General features: G+C 48.2%; 1 protein-coding gene across 1 annotated transcript in view; it reads left to right on the top strand.

Annotated features, from left to right (window-relative positions):
* Positions 1 to 19,570, top strand: part of UNC13D (unc-13 homolog D) — a 218,722-nt gene extending 199,152 nt beyond the window's left edge. Inside the window, exons 33-35 of the mRNA XM_068261959.1 lie at positions 11,873 to 11,996; positions 15,458 to 15,660; positions 19,065 to 19,570. Of these exons, the coding sequence (XP_068118060.1) occupies positions 11,873 to 11,996; positions 15,458 to 15,660; positions 19,065 to 19,174 (437 nt within the window). The 3' untranslated portion in view covers positions 19,175 to 19,570. The remainder of the gene's footprint in view (positions 1 to 11,872; positions 11,997 to 15,457; positions 15,661 to 19,064) is intronic.
* The last annotated feature ends 2,489 nt before the right edge of the window (positions 19,571 to 22,059 follow it).

The following is a 22,059-nucleotide window of genomic DNA, read 5'->3' as shown; positions in this document are numbered from 1 at the left end:
GGTGCCAGGGCTTCTGCGCCTATAGGCTCCTGTGATGTAAATCTGGGCCAGCATGCATGGAGGGCGGAGTCTAGGGGGCCAGGACATCTGCACCTATAGGCTCCTGTGATGTAAATCTGGGCCAGCATGCATGGAGGGCGGAGTCTAGGGGGCCAGGACATCGGCGCCTATAGGCTCCTGTGATGTAAATCTGGGCCAGCATGCATGGAGGGCGGAGTCTAGGGTGCCAGGACATCTGTGCCTATATACTCCTGTGATGTAAATCCAGGCCTGCATGCATGGAGGGCGGAGTCTAGGGTGCCAGGACATCTGTGCCTATAGGCTCCTGTGATGTAAATCCTGGCCTGCATGCATGGAGGGCGGAGTCTAGGGTGCCAGGACATCTGTGCCTATAGGCTCCTGTGATGTAAATCCTGGCCTGCATGCATGGAGGGCGGAGTCTAGGGTGCCAGGACATCTGTGCCTATAGGCTCCTGTGATGTAAATCCGGGCCTGCATGCATGGAGGGCGGAGTCTAGGGTGCCAGGACATCTGTGCCTATAGGCTCCTGTGATGTAAATCCAGGCCTGCATGCATAGAGGGTGGAGTCTAGGGTGCCAGGACATCTGTGCCTATAGGCTCCTGTGAGGTAAATCCGGGCCTGCATGCATGGAGGGCGGAGCCTAGGGTGCCAGGACATCTGTGCCAATAGGCTCCTGTGATGTAAATCCTGGCCTGCATGCATGGAGGGCGGAGTCTAGGGTGCCAGGACATCTGTGCCTATAGGCTCCTGTGATGTAAATCCGGGCCTGCATGCATTGAGGGCGGAGTCTAGGGTGCCAGGACATCTGTGCCTATAGACTCCTGTGATGTAAATCCAGGCCTGCATGCATGGAGGGCAGAGTCTAGGGTGCCAGGGCTTCTGCGCCTATAGGCTCCTGTGATGTAAATCTGGGCCAGCATGCATGGAGGGCGGAGTCTAGGGGGCCAGGACATCTGCACCTATAGGCTCCTGTGATGTAAATCTGGGCCAGCATGCATGGAGGGCGGAGTCTAGGGGGCCAGGACATCTGCGCCTATAGACTCCTGTGATGTAAATCTGGGCCAGCATGCATGGAGGGCGGAGTCTAGGGTGCCAGGACATCTGTGCCTATATACTCCTGTGATGTAAATCCAGGCCTGCATGCATGGAGGGCGGAGTCTAGGGTGCCAGGACATCTGTGCCTATAGGCTCCTGTGATGTAAATCTGGGCCTGCATGCATGGAGGGCGGAGTCTAGGGGGCCAGGACATCTGCGCCTATAGGCTCCTGTGATGTAAATCTGGGCCTGCATGCATGGAGGGCAAAGTCTAGGGTGCCAGGACATCTGTGCCTATAGGCTCCTGTGATGTAAATCTGGGCCAGCATGCATGGAGGGCGGAGTCTAGGGTGCCAGGACATCTGTGCCTATAGGCTCCTGTGATGTAAATCTGGGCCAGCATGCATGGAGGGCGGAGTCTAGGGTGCCAGGACATCTGTGCCTATAGGCTCCTGTGATGTAAATCCTGGCCTGCATGCATGGAGGGCGGAGTCTAGGGGGCCAGGACATCTGCGCCTATAGGCTCCTGTGATGTAAATCCAGGCCTGCATGCATGGAGGGCGGAGTCTAGGGTGCCAGGACATCTGTGCCTATATACTCCTGTGATGTAAATCTGGGCCAGCATGCATGGAGGGCGGAGTCTAGGGGCCAGGACATCTGTGCCTATATACTCCTGTGATGTAAATCCAGGCCTGCATGCATGGAGGGCGGAGTCTAGGGTGCCAGGACATCTGTGCCTATAGGCTCCTGTGATGTAAATCCTGGCCTGCATGCATGGAGGGCGGAGTCTAGGGGGCCAGGACATCTGCGCCTATAGGCTCCTGTGATGTAAATCCTGGCCTGCATGCATGGAGGGCAGAGTCTAGGGTGCCAGGACATCTGTGCCTATAGGCTCCTGTGATGTAAATCTGGGCCAGCATGCATGGAGGGCGGAGTCTAGGGTGCCAGGACATCTGTGCCTATAGGCTCCTGTGATGTAAATCCTGGCCTGCATGAATGGAGGGCGGAGTCTAGGGGGCCAGGACATCTGCGCCTATAGGCTCCTGTGATGTAAATCCAGGCCTGCATGCATGGAGGGCGGAGTCTAGGGTGCCAGGACATCTGTGCCTATATACTCCTGTGATGTAAATCCAGGCCTGCATGCATGGAGGGCGGAGTCTAGGGTGCCAGGACATCTGTGCCTATAGGCTCCTGTGATGTAAATCCTGGCCTGCATGCATGGAGGGCGGAGTCTAGGGTGCCAGGACATCTGTGCCTATAGGCTCCTGTGATGTAAATCCTGGCCTGCATGCATGGAGGGCGGAGTCTAGGGTGCCAGGACATCTGTGCCTATAGGCTCCTGTGAGGTAAATCCGGGCCTGCATGCATGGAGGGCGGAGTCTAGGGTGCCAGGACATCTGTGCCTATAGGCTCCTGTGATGTAAATCCAGGCCTGCATGCATAGAGGGTGGAGTCTAGGGTGCCAGGACATCTGTGCCTATAGGCTCCTGTGATGTAAATCCTGGCCTGCATGCATGGAGGGCGGAGTCTAGGGTGCCAGGACATCTGTGCCTATAGGCTCCTGTGATGTAAATCCGGGCCTGCATGCATTGAGGGCGGAGTCTAGGGTGCCAGGACATCTGTGCCTATAGGCTCCTGTGATGTAAATCTGGGCCAGCATGCATGGAGGGCGGAGTCTAGGGTGCCAGGACATCTGTGCCTATAGGCTCCTGTGAGGTAAATCCAGGCCTGCATGCATGGAGGGCGGAGTCTAGGGTGCCAGGACATCTGTGCCTATAGGCTGCTGTGATGTAAATCCTGGCCTGCATGCATGGAGGGCGGAGTCTAGGGTGCCAGGACATCTGTGCCTATAGGCTCCTGTGATGTAAATCCAGGCCCTGCATGCATGGTGGGCGGAGTCTAGGGTGCCAGGACATCTGTGCCTATAGGCTCCTGTGATGTAAATCCGGGCCTGTATGCATGGAGGGCGGGGTCTAGGGTGCCAGGACATCTGTGCCTATAGGCTCCTGTGATGTAAATCCGGGCCTGTATGCATGGAGGGCGGAGTCTAGGGTGCCAGGACATCTGTGCCTATAGGCTCCTGTGATGTAAATCCGGGCCTGCATGCATGGAGGGCGGAGTCTAGGGTGCCAGGACATCTGTGCCTATAGGCTCCTGTGATGTAAATCTGGGCCAGCATGCATGGAGGGCGGAGTCTAGGGTGCCAGGACATCTGTGCCTATAGGCTCCTGTTATGTAAATCCGGGCCTGCATGCATGGAGGGCGGAGTCTAGGGTGCCAGGACATGTGTGCCTATAGGCTGCTGTGATGTAAATCCGGGCCTGCATGCATGGAGGGCGGAGTCTAGGGTGCCAGGACATCTGTGCCTATAGGCTGCTGTGAGGTAAATCTGGGCCTGCATGCATGGAGGGCGGAGTCTAGGGTGCCAGGACATCTGTGCCTATAGGCTCCTGTGATGTAAATCCGGGCCTGCATGCATGGAGGGCGAAGTCTAGGGTGCCAGGACATCTGTGCCTATAGGCTCCTGTGATGTAAATCCAGGCTGCATGCATGGAGGGCGGAGTCTAGGGTGCCAGGACATCTGTGACTATAGGCTCCTGTTAGGTAAATCCAGGCGTGCATGCATGGTGGGCGGAGTCTAGGGGGCCAGGACATCTGTGCCTATAGGCTCCTGTGATGTAAATCCTGGCCTGCATGCATGGAGGGCAGAGTCTAGGGTGCCAGGACATCTGTACCTATAGGCTCCTGTGATGTAAATCCAGGCCTGCATACATGGAGGGTGGAGTCTAGGGTGCCAGGACATCTGTGCCTATAGGCTCCTGTGAGGTAAATCCGGGCCTGCATGCATGGAGGGCGGAGTCTAGGGTGCCAGGACATCTGTGCCTATAGGCTGCTGTGAGGTAAATCTGGGCCTGCATGCATGGAGAGCGGAGTCTAGGGTGCCAGGACATCTGTGCCTATAGGCTCCTGTGATGTAAATCCGGGCCTGCATGCATGGAGGGCGGAGTCTAGGGTGCCAGGACATCTGTGCCTATAGGCTCCTGTGATGTAAATCCAGGCCTGCATGCATGGAGGGCGGAGTCTAGGGTGCCAAGACATCTGTGACTATAGGCTCCTGTTAGGTAAATCCAGGCCTGCATGCATGGTGGGCGGAGTCTAGGGGGCCAGGACATCTGTGCCTATAGGCTCCTGTGATGTAAATCCTGGCCTGCATGCATGGAGGGCAGAGTCTAGGGTGCCAGGACATCTGTACCTATAGGCTCCTGTGATGTAAATCCAGGCCTGCATACATGGAGGGTGGAGTCTAGGGTGCCAGGACATCTGTGCCTATAGGCTCCTGTGAGGTAAATCTGGACCTGCATGCATGGAGGGCGGAGTCTAGGGTGCCAGGACATCTGTGCCTATAGGCCCCTGTGATGTAAATCCAGGCCTGCATGCATGGAGGGCGGAGTCTAGGGTGCCAGGACATCTGTGCCTATAGGCTCCTGTGATGTAAATCCGGGCCTGCATGCATGGAGGGCGGAGTCTAGGGTGCCAGGACATCTGTACCTATAGACTCCTGTGATGTAAATCCAGGCCTGCATGCATGGAGGGCGGAGTCTAGGGTGCCAGGACATCTGTGCCTATAGGCTGCTGTGATGTAAATCCGGGTCTGCATGCATGGAGGGCGGAGTCTAGGGTGCCAGGACATCTGTGCCTATAGGCTCCTGTGATGTAAATCCGGGCCTGCATGCATGGAGGGTGGAGTCTAGGGTGCCAGGACATCTGTGCCTATAGGCTCCTGTGAGGTAAATCTGGGCCAGCCTGCACACTTGTATGCATAGTTCACACCGTTTTTTCAAAACAGGTCTTCTAAAGCAGTGTAACTTTCTTACAGCAGATACCGCTTTATAATAGATGGTGTATCAGAGTACCCCCTATTGTAAATAACATCATCTCAGGTACCCCTTGACTAGTGTTGGGCGAACAGTGTTCGCCACTGTTCGGGTTCTGCAGAACATCACCCTGTTCGGGTGATGTTCGAGTTCGGCCGAACACCTGACGGTGCTCGGCCAAACCGTTCGGCCATATGGCCGAACTAAGAGCGCATGGCCGAACGTTCCCCGAACGTTCGGCTAGCGCTGTGATTGGCCGAACGGGTCACGTGGTTCGGACCCGAACGCGCTCTGATTGGCCGAACGGTCACGTGGTTCGGGTAAATAAATACCCGAACCACGTCATATCTCCGCCATTTGTCTGTGGGTTTAGCTTTGGGTAGGCAGGCAGGGTAGTTCGCGCTCCAGCCACGCTAGCCAGGGTCCCCCCTGTCATTGTGTCACTGCTGGGAACAGTAGTACACCGCTTGCTCAGCCACACTATATAGCATTCTGTTTACTGCCACTCTGTGTACCTCGCTCAGCCACACTATATAGCATTCTGTTTACTGCCACTCTGTGTCTGCTGGGAATAGTAGTACACCGCTTGCTCAGCCACACTATATAGCATTCTGTTTACTGCCACTCTGTGTACCTCGCTCAGCCACACTATATAGCATTCTGTTTACTGCCACTCTGTGTCTGCTGGGAATAGTGGTACACCGCTCGCTCAGCCACACTATATAGCATTCTGTTCACTGTTCTGTGTCTGCTTGGAATAGTGGTACACCGCTCGCTCAGCCACACTATATAGCATTCTGTTTACTGTTCTGTGTCTGCTGGGAATAGTGGTACACCGCTCGCTCAGCCACACTATATAGCATTCTGTTTACTGTTCTGTGTCTGCTGGGAATAGTGGTACACCGCTCGCTCAGCCACACTATATAGCATTCTGTGCACTGTTCTGTGTCTGCTGGGAATAGTGGTACACCGCTCGCTCAGCCACACTATATAGCATTCTGTTCACTGTTCTGTGTCTGCTGGGAATAGTGGTACACCGCTCGCTCAGCCACACTATATAGCATTCTGTTTACTGTTCTGTGTCTGCTGGGAATAGTGGTACACCGCTCGCTCATCCACACTATATAGCATTCTGTTCACTGTTCTGTGTCTGCTGGGAATAGTGGTACACCGCCCGCTCAGCCACACTATATAGCATTCTGTTCACTGTTCTGTGTCTGCTGGGAATAGTGGTACACCGCTCGCTCAGCCACACTATATAGCATTCTGTTCACTGTTCTGTGTCTGCTGGGAACAGTAGTACACCGCTCGCTCAGCCAGAGTATATAGCATTGTGTTTACTGCCACTCTGTGTACACCGCTCAGCCAGACTATATACCATTGTTTACTGACACTCTGTGTACACCGCTCAGCCAGACTATATACCATTGTTTACTGACACTCTGTGTACACCGCTCAGCCAGACTATATACCATTGTTTACTGCCACTCTGATTCTGCTGGGAACAGTAGTACACCGCTCGCTCAGCCAGACTATATAGCATTGTGTTTACTGCCACTCTGTGTACACCGCTCAGCCAGACTATATACCATTGTTTACTGACACTCTGTGTACACCGCTCAGCCAGACTATATACCATTGTTTACTGAAACTCTGTGTACACCGCTCAGCCAGACTATATACCATTGTTTACTGCCACTCTGATTCTGCTGGGAACAGTAGTACACCGCTCGCTCAGCCAGACTATATACCATTGTTTACTGACACTATATAGCAGACTATATAGCATTGTGTGTACACCGCTCAGCCAGACTATATACCATTGTTTACTGACACTCTGTGTACACCGCTCAGCCAGACTATATACCATTGTTTACTGCCACTCTGATTCTGCTGGGAACAGTAGTACACCGCTCGCTCAGCCAGACTATATACCATTGTTTACTGACACTCTGTGTACACCGCTCAGCCAGACTATATACCATTGTTTACTGCCACTCTGATTCTGCTGGGAACAGTAGTACACCGCTCGCTCAGCCAGACTATATACCATTGTTTACTGACACTATATAGCAGACTATATAGCATTGTGTGTACACCGCTCAGCCAGACTATATACCATTGTTTACTGACACTCTGTGTACACCGCTCAGCCAGACTATATACCATTGTTTACTGCCACTCTGATTCTGCTGGGAACAGTAGTACACCGCTCGCTCAGCCAGACTATATACCATTGTTTACTGACACTCTGTGTACACCGCTCAGCCAGACTATATACCATTGTTTACTGCCACTCTGATTCTGCTGGGAACAGTAGTACACCGCTCGCTCAGCCAGACTATATACCATTGTTTACTGACACTCTGTGTACACCGCTCAGCCAGACTATATACCATTGTTTACTGCCACTCTGATTCTGCTGGGAACAGTAGTACACCGCTCGCTCAGCCAGACTATATAGCATTGTGTTTACTGCCACTCTGTGTACACCGCTCAGCCACACTATATAGCATTGCGTACTCTGCCAGTCAGTGTGTATATTGCTGGGATCAGTAATACTCCACTCACCGTCAACCACTATATGAGCTCAACATGAGTTCCCCAGAGACCTCCGCTGTGAGCAGCACTCCCAACAACAGCAACAGCCAACGCCCCACGCAAGCTATAACATCCACCCCAGCAGCCAGTGGTCAGCAGCAGCCCTCCCCGGAGGAGAACGTTGTGTCCATCAGTCCGTCGCCAGAGCGATTAATGAGGGCTGCCATTGAGGAGATGATGGGGCCTGATGTGGAGGAGGAGGTCTGGCTCAGGCCAGCATCCCAAGTTAATGTTGAGGACGATGAGGGGTCTGTGTCTGGGGATGTTGGGGTGGCAGAGGTGGTGGGTGGGTCAGACTCAGGAGAAGAGTTGTATGATGAGGATGATGATCGGGACCATCTGTATGTGCCTCAGAGTCCGACCCCGGAAAACATGTTGTATCGTGTGTTTAGGTACTAAAATCTGCGTTCCCTCCCAGTAGTGTTGGGCGAACAGTGTTTGCCACTGTTCGGGTTCTGCAGAACATCACCCTGTTCGGGGTGACTATATAGCAGACTATATAGCATTGTGTTTAATGCCACTCTGTGTACACGGCTCAGCCACACTATATAGCATTGTGTTTACTTCCACTCTGTGTCTGCTGGGAACAGTAGTACACCGCTCACCCGCCACTGTATAGCATTGTGCTCTGTGTCACTGCTGACAATAGTGGTACACCGCTCACCCACCACTGTATAGCATTTCTGTACTGCCACTGTACTGCTGCCAGTCAGCGTGTACTTTAAGGATAAGTGAAATGAGGAAGAAATCCGGTGAAAGAGGGAGGGGCAAGGGAAGAGGTGTTTCCCCTGACGGTTCACGTACAGGCCACAGGGGAGCACCCAAGAAAACCCACTCAATACTGCCCATGTTGTCCAGGACAACAACCCTCACAGATCCAAAAGAACAGGACCAGATAATTACTTGGATGACCTCTCAAGCGTCCAGCAGTGGGTTAAGCAGCACCAGCACATCACGCACGAGGTCCGAGTCCTCAGCCAGTTAAAGTCTGGGCTTTCTTTGAAGACTGCACTGAGGATGTTACCATGGCGATTTGCAAGGTGTGCAAGACCCGCCTGAGCAGGGGGAAAAGTATTAACAACCTCTCCACCACCAGCATGAGCCGCCACATTCTATCCAAACATCCCACTCTGTGGGCAAACGCGGCAGGACAGGGTACCACCAGCAACACTGCCTCCCTTGGGTTCACCAGACTCACCACCAGACCCGCCTCAGCAGCAGCAGTAGCCCAGCCATTGCGTGGTTCACAACATTCACAAACATCAGACGATGCTGACACTGTCACTTTCCGGACTAGTGCTCTTGAGGTCTCCCAGTGTTCATCAAACACAACAACCAACAGCCCTTCGGTGTGCAGCGCTACGGTTGAGTTGTCTGTCTCTGAGATGTTTGAGCACAAGAGGAAATTGCCAGCAAATGACCCCCGGGCCGTGGCAGTAACAGCCAGCCAGCATAGCCAAGCTTCTGGCCTGCGAAATGCTGCCATATCGAGTGGTGGAGACAAACAGCTTCAAGGGCATGATGTCAGTGGCCATCCCACGTTACGTTGTTCCCAGCCGCTACCACTTTGCGCGCTCTGCAGTGCCTGAGTTGCATGAGCACGTGGTCAGCTAAATAACCCGAAGCTTGAAGAATGCCGTTGCCTGCAAGGTTCACCTCACCACTGACACCTGGACGAGTGCGTTCGGCCAGGGTCGATACATCTCCCTTACCGCGCACTGGGTGAACCTTGTGGAGCCTGGCAGCGATTCCTCACCTGCTACGGCGCGGGTGTTGCCCACGCCGCAAACAGCTGGATAACAACAGCAGCACCTACCTCTCTGACTCCTTCTCCTCCAACGCATCTCAAAGCTGTACCTCATCCGGAAATGCTAACCCAGCACCAGCAGCAGTAGGATCGTGGAAGCAGTGCAGCACAGCTGTTGGCATGCGTCAGCAAGCGTTGCTGAAGCTGATCTGCCTTGGGGATAAGCAGCACACAGGGGAGGAAATTTGGAGGGGAATAAAGGAACAGACGGATTTGTGGCTGGCACCGCTGGACCTGAAACCGGGCATGAAGCTAGACACCTGGCACGAACTGGCAATGTACGCAATAGAGGTGCTGGCTTGCCCGGCAGCCAGCGTTATGTCGGAACGCTGTTTCAGTGCTGCCGGAGGCATCATCACAGATCGGCGTATCCGCCTCTCCACAGAAAATGCAGACCGTCTGACTCAAATTAAAATGAATCAATCCTGGATTGGAAACGACTACGCAACACTCCTGGACCCCAACCAAGTAACATGACCGATGAACATCTGGGATGGTTTAGCGTTTCCGGTCCCTGTTTATTGAACCTCTCATCTGTATTACATTTATGACTGCATGGCGGCAAAAAGCATTGCTGCTATATCCGCACGCTTTTTGTCCTCATGCAAGGCCTGGGTTGTTGTGTCTCACAAAGCGTGGCCTTCTCCTCCTGCGCCTCCTCCTGTTCCATCACGTGTGCTGCTGCTGCTGCTGCTGCTGCTGGGTTACCGTTGCCGCGTGGTCCCTGTTTATGGAACCTCTTATCTTTATTACATTTATGACTACATGGCGGTACAAAGCATGCTATCCGCACGCTTTTTGTCCTCATGCAAGGCCTGGGTTGTTGTGTCTCACAAAGCGTGGCCTTCTCCTCCTGCGCCTCCTCCTGTTCCATCACGTGTGCTGCTGCTGCTGCTGCTGCTGCTGGGTTAGCGTTGCCGGTCCCTGTTTATGGAACCTCTTATCTTTATTACATTTATGACTACATGGCGGTACAAAGCATGCTATCCGCACGCTTTTTGTCCTCATGCAAGGCCTGGGTTGTTGTGTCTCACAAAGCGTGGCCTTCTCCTCCTGCGCCTCCTCCTGTTCCATCACGTGTGCTGCTGCTGCTGCTGCTGCTGGGTTAGCGTTGCCGCGTGGTCCCTGTTTATTGAACCTCTTATCTTTATTACATTTATGACTACATGGCGGTACAAAGCATGCTCTCCGCACGCTTTTTGTCCTCATGCAAGGCCTGGGTTGTTGTGTCTCACAAAGCGTGGCCTTCTCCTCCTGCGCCTCCTCCTGTTCCATCACGTGTGCTGCTGCTGGGTTAGCGTTGCCGCGTGGTCCCTGTTTATTGAACCACTTATCTTTATTACATTTATGACTGCATGGTGGTACAAAGCATGCTATCCGCACGCTTCTTGTCCTCATGCAAGGCCTGGGTTGTTGTGTCTCAAAGCGTGGCCTTCTCCTCCTGCGCCACCCTCCTCCTGTTCCATCACGTGTGCTGCTGCTGGGTTAGCATTACCGGTCCCTTTTCCTGGAACCTCTTATATGTATTACATTTATGACTGCATGCCGACAAAAAGCATGTTACCTGTGCAAAGAAAACAGACATTTCCCGCATTTAAAAGACAGTTTTCCCTTTGAAACTTTAAAATCGATTTTCTCAAAAACTATAAGCTCTTTTTGCTAAATTTTTTTTTCCTCTTGTACCCACTCCCAAGGTGCACATACCCTGTAAATTTGGGGTATGTAGCATGTAAGGAGGCTTTACAAAGCACAAAAGTTCGGGTCCCCATTGACTTCCATTATGTTCGGAGTTCGGGTCGAACACCCGAACATCGCGGACATGTTCGGCCTGTTCGGCCCGAACCCGAACATCTAGATGTTCGCCCAACACTACCCTTGACACATATATATTTGTTTGGTGTTTTCTACAGTTGTGTATAGTGTATGTACACAGTCAGTAATAATAATGTTTCAGTATTGAACAATCTCTTACTTACGTACTTTGTACTGGTTGAACTCGATGGACGTATGTCTTTTTTCAACCAAAATAACTATGTAACTATGTAACTATGTATGTTTTTGGGATGTGGGTGGAAACTGGAGTGCCCGGAGGAAACCCACACAGACACAGGGGGCCATATGCAATTCTCTTTTTCACCTGAGTTTTCACCTAGGAGATAATTTTTCATCTTTGATTTTAAATAACTTTCCAGTACTTTTCAACTACAAAAGTACCAAAAAGTTGGTGAAAAAGTACTACCAAAATTATTTTAATCATTTTCTTGCCTTCTGGGGGCTTAAAAGGCATTTTATTGACAAGTTTAAAAATATCACCTAGGAGAAAACACAGGTGAAAAAGTGAATTGCATATGGCCCAGGGAGAACATACAAACTCCTTGCAGATGTTGACCTTGCTGGGATTCGAACCAGGGACCCAGCACTGCAAGGCGAGAGCGCTAACTAGTACACCACCGTGCTGCACATGTTGATATTTGATTATGTCGTTACTGTGACATCCCCTCATTTTAGGATGCTGTTTTTGTATTTGTGCAGGGAGCAGCGACCCTTTTGTGCAGCTGATGCTGGAGCCAAAACACTTATTTCCAGCAGTGGAACCGCGCTGCACTCAGGTCCAGAAGAATGAGTTGAACCCTCTATATGATGAGACATTTGACTTGTGAGTGATTCAAACTTCAGTTTAATGTTAACAAAAAAAGTTTCTGTGATTAACAGTGCAGATATACAGGGGGTTGGACAAAATAATGGAAACACCTTGAAAATCAACAAAATATATTTTAATATGGTGTAGGTCCACCTTTTGTGGCAATTACAGCCTCAATTCTCTGAGGAATTGATTCATACAAATTGTGAATTGTTTCCAAAGGAATTTTAGCCCATTCTTTAGTTAAAACTCCCTCCAGTCCTTTTAGAGACGATGGCAGCGGAAATCGACTTCTTACTTGAATCTCTAATTAACGACCATAAATGCTCAATATTGTTGAGGTCTGGGGATTGTGGTTGCCAGATGAGATACTCTACTGCATTAGAATGTTCCTCGTGCCACTCTTTAACAATTCTAGCTGAATGGATTGGGGCAATATCTTGACAATATCTTGGCATTCCCCTCCGGAAACAGTTCTTGAATCATAGGATGAACTTGGTCGCCCAAAATTCCTAAACAGTCTCGGCTGTTAATTCTTCCATGAAGGGAAATCATTGGCCCGGCGGATTTCCAAGAAATGGCACCCCCGCCATGTTTTACGGTTGGGAGAAGGCAGTCTGGATGTAATGCTTCTTTCGGCTGTCTCCAAACGTACACTCAGCCGGAGGTTGGAAATAAGGTAACGATGATTGGTCAGAGAAAATCACATTTTCCCACTGCTCGAGGGACCAATTCTGGTGGTTTCTACACCACTCTAAACGCTTTGAAACATTTGTCTTTGAGAGCAGAGGTTTTCTAATTGCAGTTCTTCCGTGGAATCCAGATTTGTGCAGCTCTCAACAAACAGTTTTTGTGGACACTGGGTTCTGTAGCTGATCATTCAGCTCTGCAGTGATTTTAGGAGCCGTGGTCTTGCAAGCTTTTCTAACAATTCGATTTAGAGTCCGACGGTCTCTCTCAGACAACTTCGACTTTCGGCCACTACTGTGCTTTGCTGAGGACTTTTTTCCTTCTCTTTCAAAGGCAGTCATTACTTTTGAGACAGTACCTCTTGAAATGCCAAGCATTCGGGCAGTTTCTGTTACAGTAGCGCCTGCCATACGAGCACCAACAATTTGGCCTCTTTGAAAGTCTGAGAGATTTGCCATTTTTTATAAATTATAACCAAATTTTGTTTAAATATCTGTAAAAAAAACAATTGATTAAACATATCAAATAACAAAAAATACATATGGCAAGTTTTGATTGCTTAACCTCCCTGGCGTTCTATTAAAGATCGCCAGGGGGGCAGCGCAGCGCTATTTTTTTTATATTTTTTTTTTTCAATCATGTAGCTAGGCTAGCGCTAGCTACATGATGCCCCCCCTCCCTTCCGCATCACTGCCACCCCTCCGATCGCCGCCGTCGCTGATAGCCATAAGGAAATCCCGTTCTTGAACGGGATTTCCTTTAGGGCTTCCCCCGTCGCCATGGCGATGAGCGTGATGACATCATCAACGTCGTGACGTCATCGGGAGTCCCGATCCACCCCTCAGCGCTGCCTGGCACTGATTGGCCAGGCTGCGCAGGGGTCTCGGGAGGGGGGGAGGCCCTTACGCGGCGGGTAGTGGCGCATCGGCGGCGAGCGGCGGCGATCGTATACAACACGCAGCAAGCAAAGTGCTTGCTCCGTGTTTTTAAAAAAAATTATGAAAATCGGCCCAGCAGGGCCTGAGCGGCGTCCTCCGGCGGTAATGGACGCAATAATGCGTCCATAGCGCTAAGGAGGTTAAAACATGTTCAAAGATTATGATGCCAAAATGTTAGGTGTTTCCGTTATTTTGTCCAACCCCTGTAGTTTCCTATTTATATAGAATGGGAACAAGCTGTTTGCCAGAAAATGATGTTACCGTGTTTCCCTAAAAATAAGCCCTCCCTTGCAAATAAGCCTTAGCTGTACACCAGTAGAAAATCGTACGTTAGGTGTGCAGTTTCTTACTGCACCTCCCTTGTGGCTGCGTCCCCCTCCGTTCACCTGTAAATGACTCCAGTATCCTAACATGGTCGGCGTCCTTTGAGCTAGTTTCCGCACATGCGCTGTATGCTGGGTTGACTCCATGACCGCGCTCCCCTCTCATCATAATCAATGAGTTAGCAGGTGCACTGATGCGTCCCCGGCGCACATTGATTATGACGAGAGGGGAGCGCGGTCACAGAGCTGACCCAGCATACAGCGCATGTGCGGCGACCGGGTCAAAGGGCACCAACCATGTTGGGATACTGGAGCCATTTACAGGGGAACGGAGGGGGCACAGCCATTTTGTAAATATAAATGGCATATTTTGAACTAAATAGAGCTGTTGCAGTATGTTATCAGATCACCACTTAATCATAAATAGTGACTCTGTAATGATTCTCGGTGGTTTGGATTAACCCCAAGATTCTATAATGAGAGAGGCCAGGAGCCCAATGGTGCAATATCGTTTCGAACATGGTGGTCTGTGAAAGATAGTATATTATAGTCACAAGGGTGGGTTGCAACCTTTCAACCACCATCAGAGCTTGCGGAAAAATCAACTGTTCCCATTCGGTATCCCAAGTCTGCTGTGCAGGTTCTGGTTGGTCTCCCTTCTTGGATTATTGGAACACGCGGTTTGCAATACTGAGCCCAAATATTGGGCTATTACTAAAGAAAACTGTTGGAGGCGCCCTACGATTCTTATGGTACAATTACAAAATATAAGTAGGAGTAGTTTGGGGCCTAAGTTGCAGCAGTCACCATTGTGTGCGCCTCAGTTAATAGAGGCACCCTCACTCGTGACTACTGCAACTTAGGCACTTTTGTATTGACCTGAGGAAGCGGCCCAGCACCCGTGAAATGCGTTGTCTTATGTGCATCAATAAATATAACATCTACCTCATGTGGTTTGTTCCTTCAAGGAGGTAAAACATAACTACTCCTACCTATATTTTGTAATTGTACCATAAGAATCTTAGGCCGCCTCCAACAGTTTTATTCATTATAATTCGGCAACCTGGAAAATAAATATCTGTGCAGATGGTACTTGCCAAAATAAGCCGAAGACCATACAATAGTTCTACATTACGGGTAGTCCCCGGTTAACAAACGAGATAGGGACTGTATGGTCGTTCTTAACCCGAATCTGTTTTTAAGTTGGAACACTGTGCCATCTCTGTCCCCTGTACCTCCTCTGTGCCCCCCTGTGCCTCCAGTGTCCCCCTCTGTGTCACCTCTGTCCTCTGTACCTGCTTATAAAAGTTTTTAAAAGACATTTTTTCTTTGAATTTTTTAAAACCGATTTTCTCAAAAACTACAAATCCAATTTGAAAATAATTTTTTGACTTGTTCCCACGGAAACACAGAATCCATGACGTTTGTATCGGCGGGTCGTTTGTAAGTCAGGTGTTCGTAAGTCGGGGACTACCTGTTACATTATACCTATGTAAATTAAGCAATGTACTTTATTTCTCCTCAGCCTGGTGACTCAGGAGCAGTGTGAGGTTCCTGGGGCCTGCGTCTTACTCACAGTGTTTGACTACGATTCCCTCCTGTCTAACGAGCTGGAGGGTGAAGCTTTCTTGGCTCTGGCAGATGTCCCAGGAATAAAAGATGGCATGAGTGACCCGATGGCCAGCATCCCACAGAAGCGGTTAGCCCTCACTCACCCAAAACTGAATGGTCTGTACTCACTTGTATAACTTGTGATTTTCATGTGGATTAGTGGATGTGTTTCTGTGTCAGTGTGTGACCAATTCTGTTTTGTGAGCATGTGATGTTAAAATCAATTTTGTTAAAAAAAAACTTAAAGTGGCCTGAAAGCCAGCATTTCTTCTTTTTTCTAAGAGATCCTCACAGCTTGAAATCTACTAGCCCAGATTTTTTTTTTTTTGCAGAACATAACAAATTGTTAAACAAAGCACGTTGTCCTGCTATTCAGCTTCAATCCGTATCCAAACCGTAGATAACAGTATCTTTGTTTACATTCCGATGTTGTTACAATGTGTGTAAACACAGTGTAACAAGTGGAAAGGAGCTCTCTGTGCTTCAGACACACACACAGTTCAGAATAGCTCATTAGAAGATGTTAATATATAATAAAATGCAGTTTGAATAAAATGCAGTGGCAGCTTTCAGGGCAAGATAAACTACACTTTGGAAACTTGTAATTTGTAAACAGACAATATTACTTCTGCACAAAAGCAAATATGATAACTGTACGAGTAAAACAAAGTAGGAAAACACATTTTTATTGAATGTTATGTTGGAGTTTCAGACCACTATAAGTAAGAAGGTTATTGTGATTGCCATCTATTTTTTACTTTTAAAATTCCAGTTACCTAACTCTAATGTTGATATTTTGATGTTTTGATTCCCACTCCTGCCACAAGCATACAGTCATTAGGGATACACACACACCGGATTTCTATGGGTGATTGATGATTTTGAACACCTGATTTTGATGGGTGGGGACTGGGATATTGTCTCGCTCCACCCCTTCCCCTCTCACTCCACCATAAAACGGTGGACAATCAACATTGACGGTTGGCTGCTGCTTTAGCCAACAGGCTGTGATTTTATGATATGAAATGTTGAATGCTATGTAGATTTTTTGCGACTTAGCACTACGGTAGGCACTCTGGCACTGAGCACTTTTATGTATCCCTGACGAAGCACCCCTTTAAGGGGGTGAAACATGTAGAGTTTTTATGTAGGGCGGTGCCTTTAGATTTACATACCAGTATGAGTTGCGGTGGACCCCTCTCTTTTGTATACTGGGGATTAATTTACAAGAACTGCACTCCAACCCACTGTTTATCCTTTCACAAATCAATATTATCAGCACAACCAACTTTTTTATCCTACGTTCATTAAAAATTACGTTTTTTGAGCTAGTCCCCTCCTAATAAGGTTAGCCATTGGGGACGGCAGATGAGTGGGCTGAACACAGGTGATCAGTTTGTGGCCCCATATAAAAATACACCTACAAACAGATCGACCCACTCGCCTGCCACCTGCCATTGATGTTTGCATGAAGTGAGAACACTGGATCTGCATAGTCATTCTAGGGCATTGGGTTAGAAGGTATTTGATCATGTAAATCTTCAATGGCAGCATCCATATTCCTCTTACTGCAGATTTCCTTTAAAGCAGAATGTGAAGGTGCTGTAAATAAAATAACTCTACAATGTTCTTTCCTTAGTTGCAAAGCCTTTTTCTCCCTTCCATGCAATTTGCTTTCGGTACATCACTATAATGTAATTCCTACTGTTTGCGTGTTGCCATACATACGGGAATTTTAAGTAGGCACGTGTGGTGCTAACAATCAGCAAATTCTTCAAGGTAGAACTTGGACAGTTTATTTGTTACAGCTAACCACAAACGAATCATTAATTATGCTTGGAACTGTTAGTCAAACATTTCAGAAGATCGGTCATTTTCTCAAGCTCATAGCCAAATGATTGTATTGCATACGTCCCACCCGACAGCCTCTATGCATTTAAAATTGTAAGTGCACCTGTTGTACCTTTCCTTTTGCCTTCCCTGGTGCACAAAAAAAAATGTGTGGGATATGCTAATAAGAAGGCTGTGTCTGTGTCGGGCACGCACTTGGCAGCAGTGCATTTATAGCATCGGATGGTCGATCGGCCGCCGAGTTGCTAGATGTATAGGTACCTTAATTATTTATATGCCTGGCTGAAGGTATCTACTGCCCCCAAACCTTGTAGGCCAACATGTTAGAAGACCATTATATGCTGATGGCAGTCTCACTAAGCATTTCTAGTGATGATGGGTGGAGGAGTTTGGTCTCTACAATAAGATTGCACTGTCGTCTCAGATGGAAATAGAACTGGAGGTCTCAGCCAGCTAGGTATTTTAAACATATTTATTGCAAATAGTATAGACATGCAATGCACACAGCTCACTGCGTTGTTTATTAATAAAAAGGAGCTTTTGCTTGCTTTAAAAATGGGAGGCTAAAACTTTAATTGACGATATCAACAAGCGGCGCCAAAAGGGAAAATCTGGCAGCAGCCGACACATGATAATGATCATTTTTGCGGGGTTTTCTCTTTGTTTTTAAGCCAGCAACAAATTATCCTTTTTTGCATTTATTTTTTTGGGGGGAGAGGGTTGTTTATGGTTAGGTGTTGGGAAGAAGTTTTGTGCAGGGGGGGGGGGGGGGGGGGGAGCGGTTAGGGTTGGACATCAGGAAGGGGGTTTCTGCAGGGCGGCAGTTAGAGTTAGGCACCACCAGGAAGGGTCTTAGGGTTAGGCAACAACAGGGGAGGGGGGTCTTAGGGTTAGGCACTACCAGGGGGGTGGTTAGGGTTAGGCACCACCAGGAGGGTCTTAGTGTTTGGCACCACCTGGGGGTCTTAAAGTTAGGCAACGGTAGTGGAGGGTTCTGTGTGAGAGAAGGGTTAGGTTACCAATATTTTACTAATGAAAATGAACACTTAAATAGAGACGGGTTTTCTATGTCACCCGAAAGTCCCATACGCAAGTTCTCCATCAACGATGTTAGTCAAAGAAAACCTGAACTGAAAATTAAAAGTCAAAATAACCATACACAGGTCATACTTACCTCCAGTGTAGTCTACTCCTCAATCTCTTTTTCCTCTCCTGCATCCTGTTTGTCCACTGTGATCAATGGAATTCTCTGTCCTCTATTTTGAAAATGGCCATTACCCCATAACAGCTTTCTGGTCAGCACATAGTTAAACTGTAACATTGCCCACTTGAGCCATAGGGAAACATGGACATTACCTGGCACATCAGTTCTCCTCTCAGCTATAACTGACAGCAACTGATATATTTCAATTCTGACAAAATGTTGTCAGAATTGGAAGGGATCGTTGTCAGAAGAAAATGGTGAGCTTCTGAGAGGAACTGATGGCAAGGTAACTATGTAATGTTTGTTTGATGTGTGTGTTTATTTTAAATAATTTTACTCAGTTCAGGTTCCCTTTAACCCAGGGAAGCCTATGCTGGTATCACAATGGCTGTATTCGTTATACTTCCTGTTTTCCAGACTGTGATAATCAGCAGTATGCTAAAGCAATATTCTGCCTTCTCTTCAGGGGATCGTATTTTGCAGCTTTTGGAATGTCGCCGCTCTGAAAAGGAAGCAGTGATGTTTGTCAAACTTCGCAAACAGAGAGCTCGTCAGTCTAAGGAAAGTGAGCGGTGACCTGCAACATGGAGGGTGCCGGGCAGAGTAGCACCTCATCTGCAGGTCAAGAGAGTCTCCTCTACCCAGGGAAAAGACTTTGGTTGAACATTAGGACCTTAAACAGCCCCTATCTTCTGTGCAGTTGTATAGTATGTGGTGTATATTAAACTGCTGCAGAGTACGGACCTCTTCCTACTACAAGGAGAAATGGACAGTAAACCACATCATGGATTTTAATAAATGCTCAGAAGATTGTACAGATTGTCAGAATTAGGGAGCAAAGACTTTATGTAGGTTTTCATCTACAGTATACAAAAAACAAGGAAAACAAGTAACACATTTTCATCATCATAAAGTTTGTACTTCAAGTATGTATAGGAATAAGTTTAATGAATATTATATAATAAAAAGAAAACATGAATTATGACATTTATTATGCAGACTGAGAGGAAACTAAACACAAATCAATGAAATGTCATCTTTTGTCAAGTCCGACATAAGGATGAGATCTCGGAATCGGGACAGTTTCTGAGTTCCGATTTGCGAATCAGAATTCAGCTGTTCTGGGTAAAATCATGAAAATCGTACATTACAATGTTTTGAGTACTGTGTTCTGTTCTGCCAGTGCGAAATGTTGCTTCTAAAACAAGAAATTTCAGACCATAGTGATGTCAACAAAATGGCCACCGGGGATTCCCTGGTCCGCGGAGGCCACACTAAAGTGGCAGAGCGGTTTTTCATATGAATGGGGGTCCAGGGGACCAGAGCAACAGAGGAAAAATGATTTACTAAAAGGGAGCTTTCCTGTAGGCTTTTACTAGTGAAACTAAACTTTTACTGGGCAAAAAAAAAAACCACATTCCATTCAGTTCAGCTGAAGATATTGCCAGATTTAACCACTTCACCCCAAAGGGATTTTTACCCTAACGGACATGAGCGATTTTCCCCTTTCAGTGCTCATCCCTTTCATTTGCCTTAGCTTTATCACTACTAATCAGAATTGGGCTTTTTGGGGTTGATATTTGCACACTACATGTGATTCCGATTTTTTTTTTATACGATCCGATTTAAAAAAAAAACACAGCAGCACGCAGTACTTTTTTCATATGAATAAAAAATCTGATCGTATAATTAAAAATCGGAATGGCATGTAGTGCGCAAGAGGCCTCACTCTGATTAAATCTTTCGGACACTGCAGCTGTCCTTGGTTGGTTTTGGGGTGCCATATCAATACAGTGCTTGGGTCCCATGTAAAACTCGCACTGCGGTCCCAAGCCTTGTAGTTACACGACTGCTGGGAGAGGTAGGTTGGTTCGGCTACAACTGTGAAGTTCACATCAGTGATAAATCTACGTTTCCCCAAGCCAATGGTGAGGCCGGATGTGTCCTGACTGTCTCCAAATACATATAGTGCGTTGGAGGGGACGGTGTTCATTGGCCTGACTTTACTAGGCTTGGTGAAACTATCTGAATCATTTCAATAACTAAACAGAGCAGGCCAGGATTTACATCACAGGCGCCTATAGGCACAGATGTCCTGGCACCTTAGAATTCACCCTCCATGAACCTACAAACCCCCACCAAACTGCACCACACGTGTGCTTGCTTTCCCAGTTGTCACTTCTCCCTTACTTCCCTTCGCCTGTCATAGGTAGCTACAGCTGCCCCTTAGTATTAGATAATCAGAAGTACCCTCGATGTTAAGTAGCTAGAGGTGTCCCCAAATATTAGGTAGCTAGAGGAACCTCAGTATTAAGTAGCTAGAGGTGCCCCAAGTATTAGGTAGCCAGAAGTACCCTCGATGTTAAGTAGCTAGAGGTGTCCCCAAGTATTAGGTAGCTAGAGGAACCTCAGTATTAAGTAGCTAGAGGTGCCCCAAGTATTAGGTAGCCAGAAGTACCCTCGATGTTAAGTAGCTAGAGGTGTCCCCAAGTATTAGGTAGCTAGAGGAACCTCAGTATTAAGTAGCTAGAGGTGCCCCAAGTATTAGGTAGCCAGAAGTACCCTCAATGTTAAGTAGCTAGAGGTGTCCCCAAGTATTAGGTAGCTAGAGGAACCTCAGTATTAAGTAGCTAGAGGTGCCCCAAGTATTAGGTAGCCAGAAGTACCCTCGATGTTAAGTAGCTAGAGGTGTCCCCAAGTATTAGGTAGCTAGAGGAACCTCAGTATTAAGTAGTTAGAGGTGCCCCAAGTATTAGGTAGCCAGAAGTACCCTTGATGTTAAGTAGCTAGAGGTGTCCCCAAGTATTAGGTAGCTAGAGGAACCTCAGTATTAAGTAGCTAGAGGTGCCCCAAGTATTAGGTAGCCAGAAGTACCCTCGATGTTAAGTAGCTAGAGGTGTCCCCAAGTATTAGGTAGCTAGAGGAACCTCAGTATTAAGTAGTTAGAGGTGCCCCAAGTATTAGGTAGCCAGAAGTACCCTTGATGTTAAGTAGCTAGAGGTGTCCCCAAGTATTAGGTAGCTAGAGGAACCTCAGTATTAAGTAGCTAGAGGTGCCCCAAGTATTAGGTAGCCAGAAGTACCCTCGATGTTAAGTAGCTAGAGGTGTCCCCAAGTATTAGGTAGCTAGAGGAACCTCAGTATTTGGAGATCTCGAGGAATGCCAAGAGCAGGGTGAGTACGCACACAAGGAAGCTAGGAATTAATAGGAATTACGGCTATAGCAGAGCACAGTGAGTTTAGCGGAGATGAAGTTACTTTTAAAAACACTGTAATTCGTCCGCCAGCAATAGCTGGAAGCTGAATTACATCATCCTCCCTCATCCACGTGGACCTGGAGGGGGAATAGTAATTAACGGCACCGGACTTGTGCAGCAGCAGGATAAGCCATATATCAGCTGTATCCTGGGCCAAGTCTACCGGCGGCGATTTCTCTTGTACGCAGGTGAGTAACCTCATTTA

Source organism: Hyperolius riggenbachi, chromosome 12 (genome assembly GCF_040937935.1).
Source record: "Hyperolius riggenbachi isolate aHypRig1 chromosome 12, aHypRig1.pri, whole genome shotgun sequence".
Taxonomy (NCBI): domain Eukaryota; kingdom Metazoa; phylum Chordata; class Amphibia; order Anura; family Hyperoliidae; genus Hyperolius; species Hyperolius riggenbachi.
The sequence above is the reverse complement of the archived record's forward strand: the minus strand, read 5'-3'. Positions and strand labels throughout refer to the sequence as shown.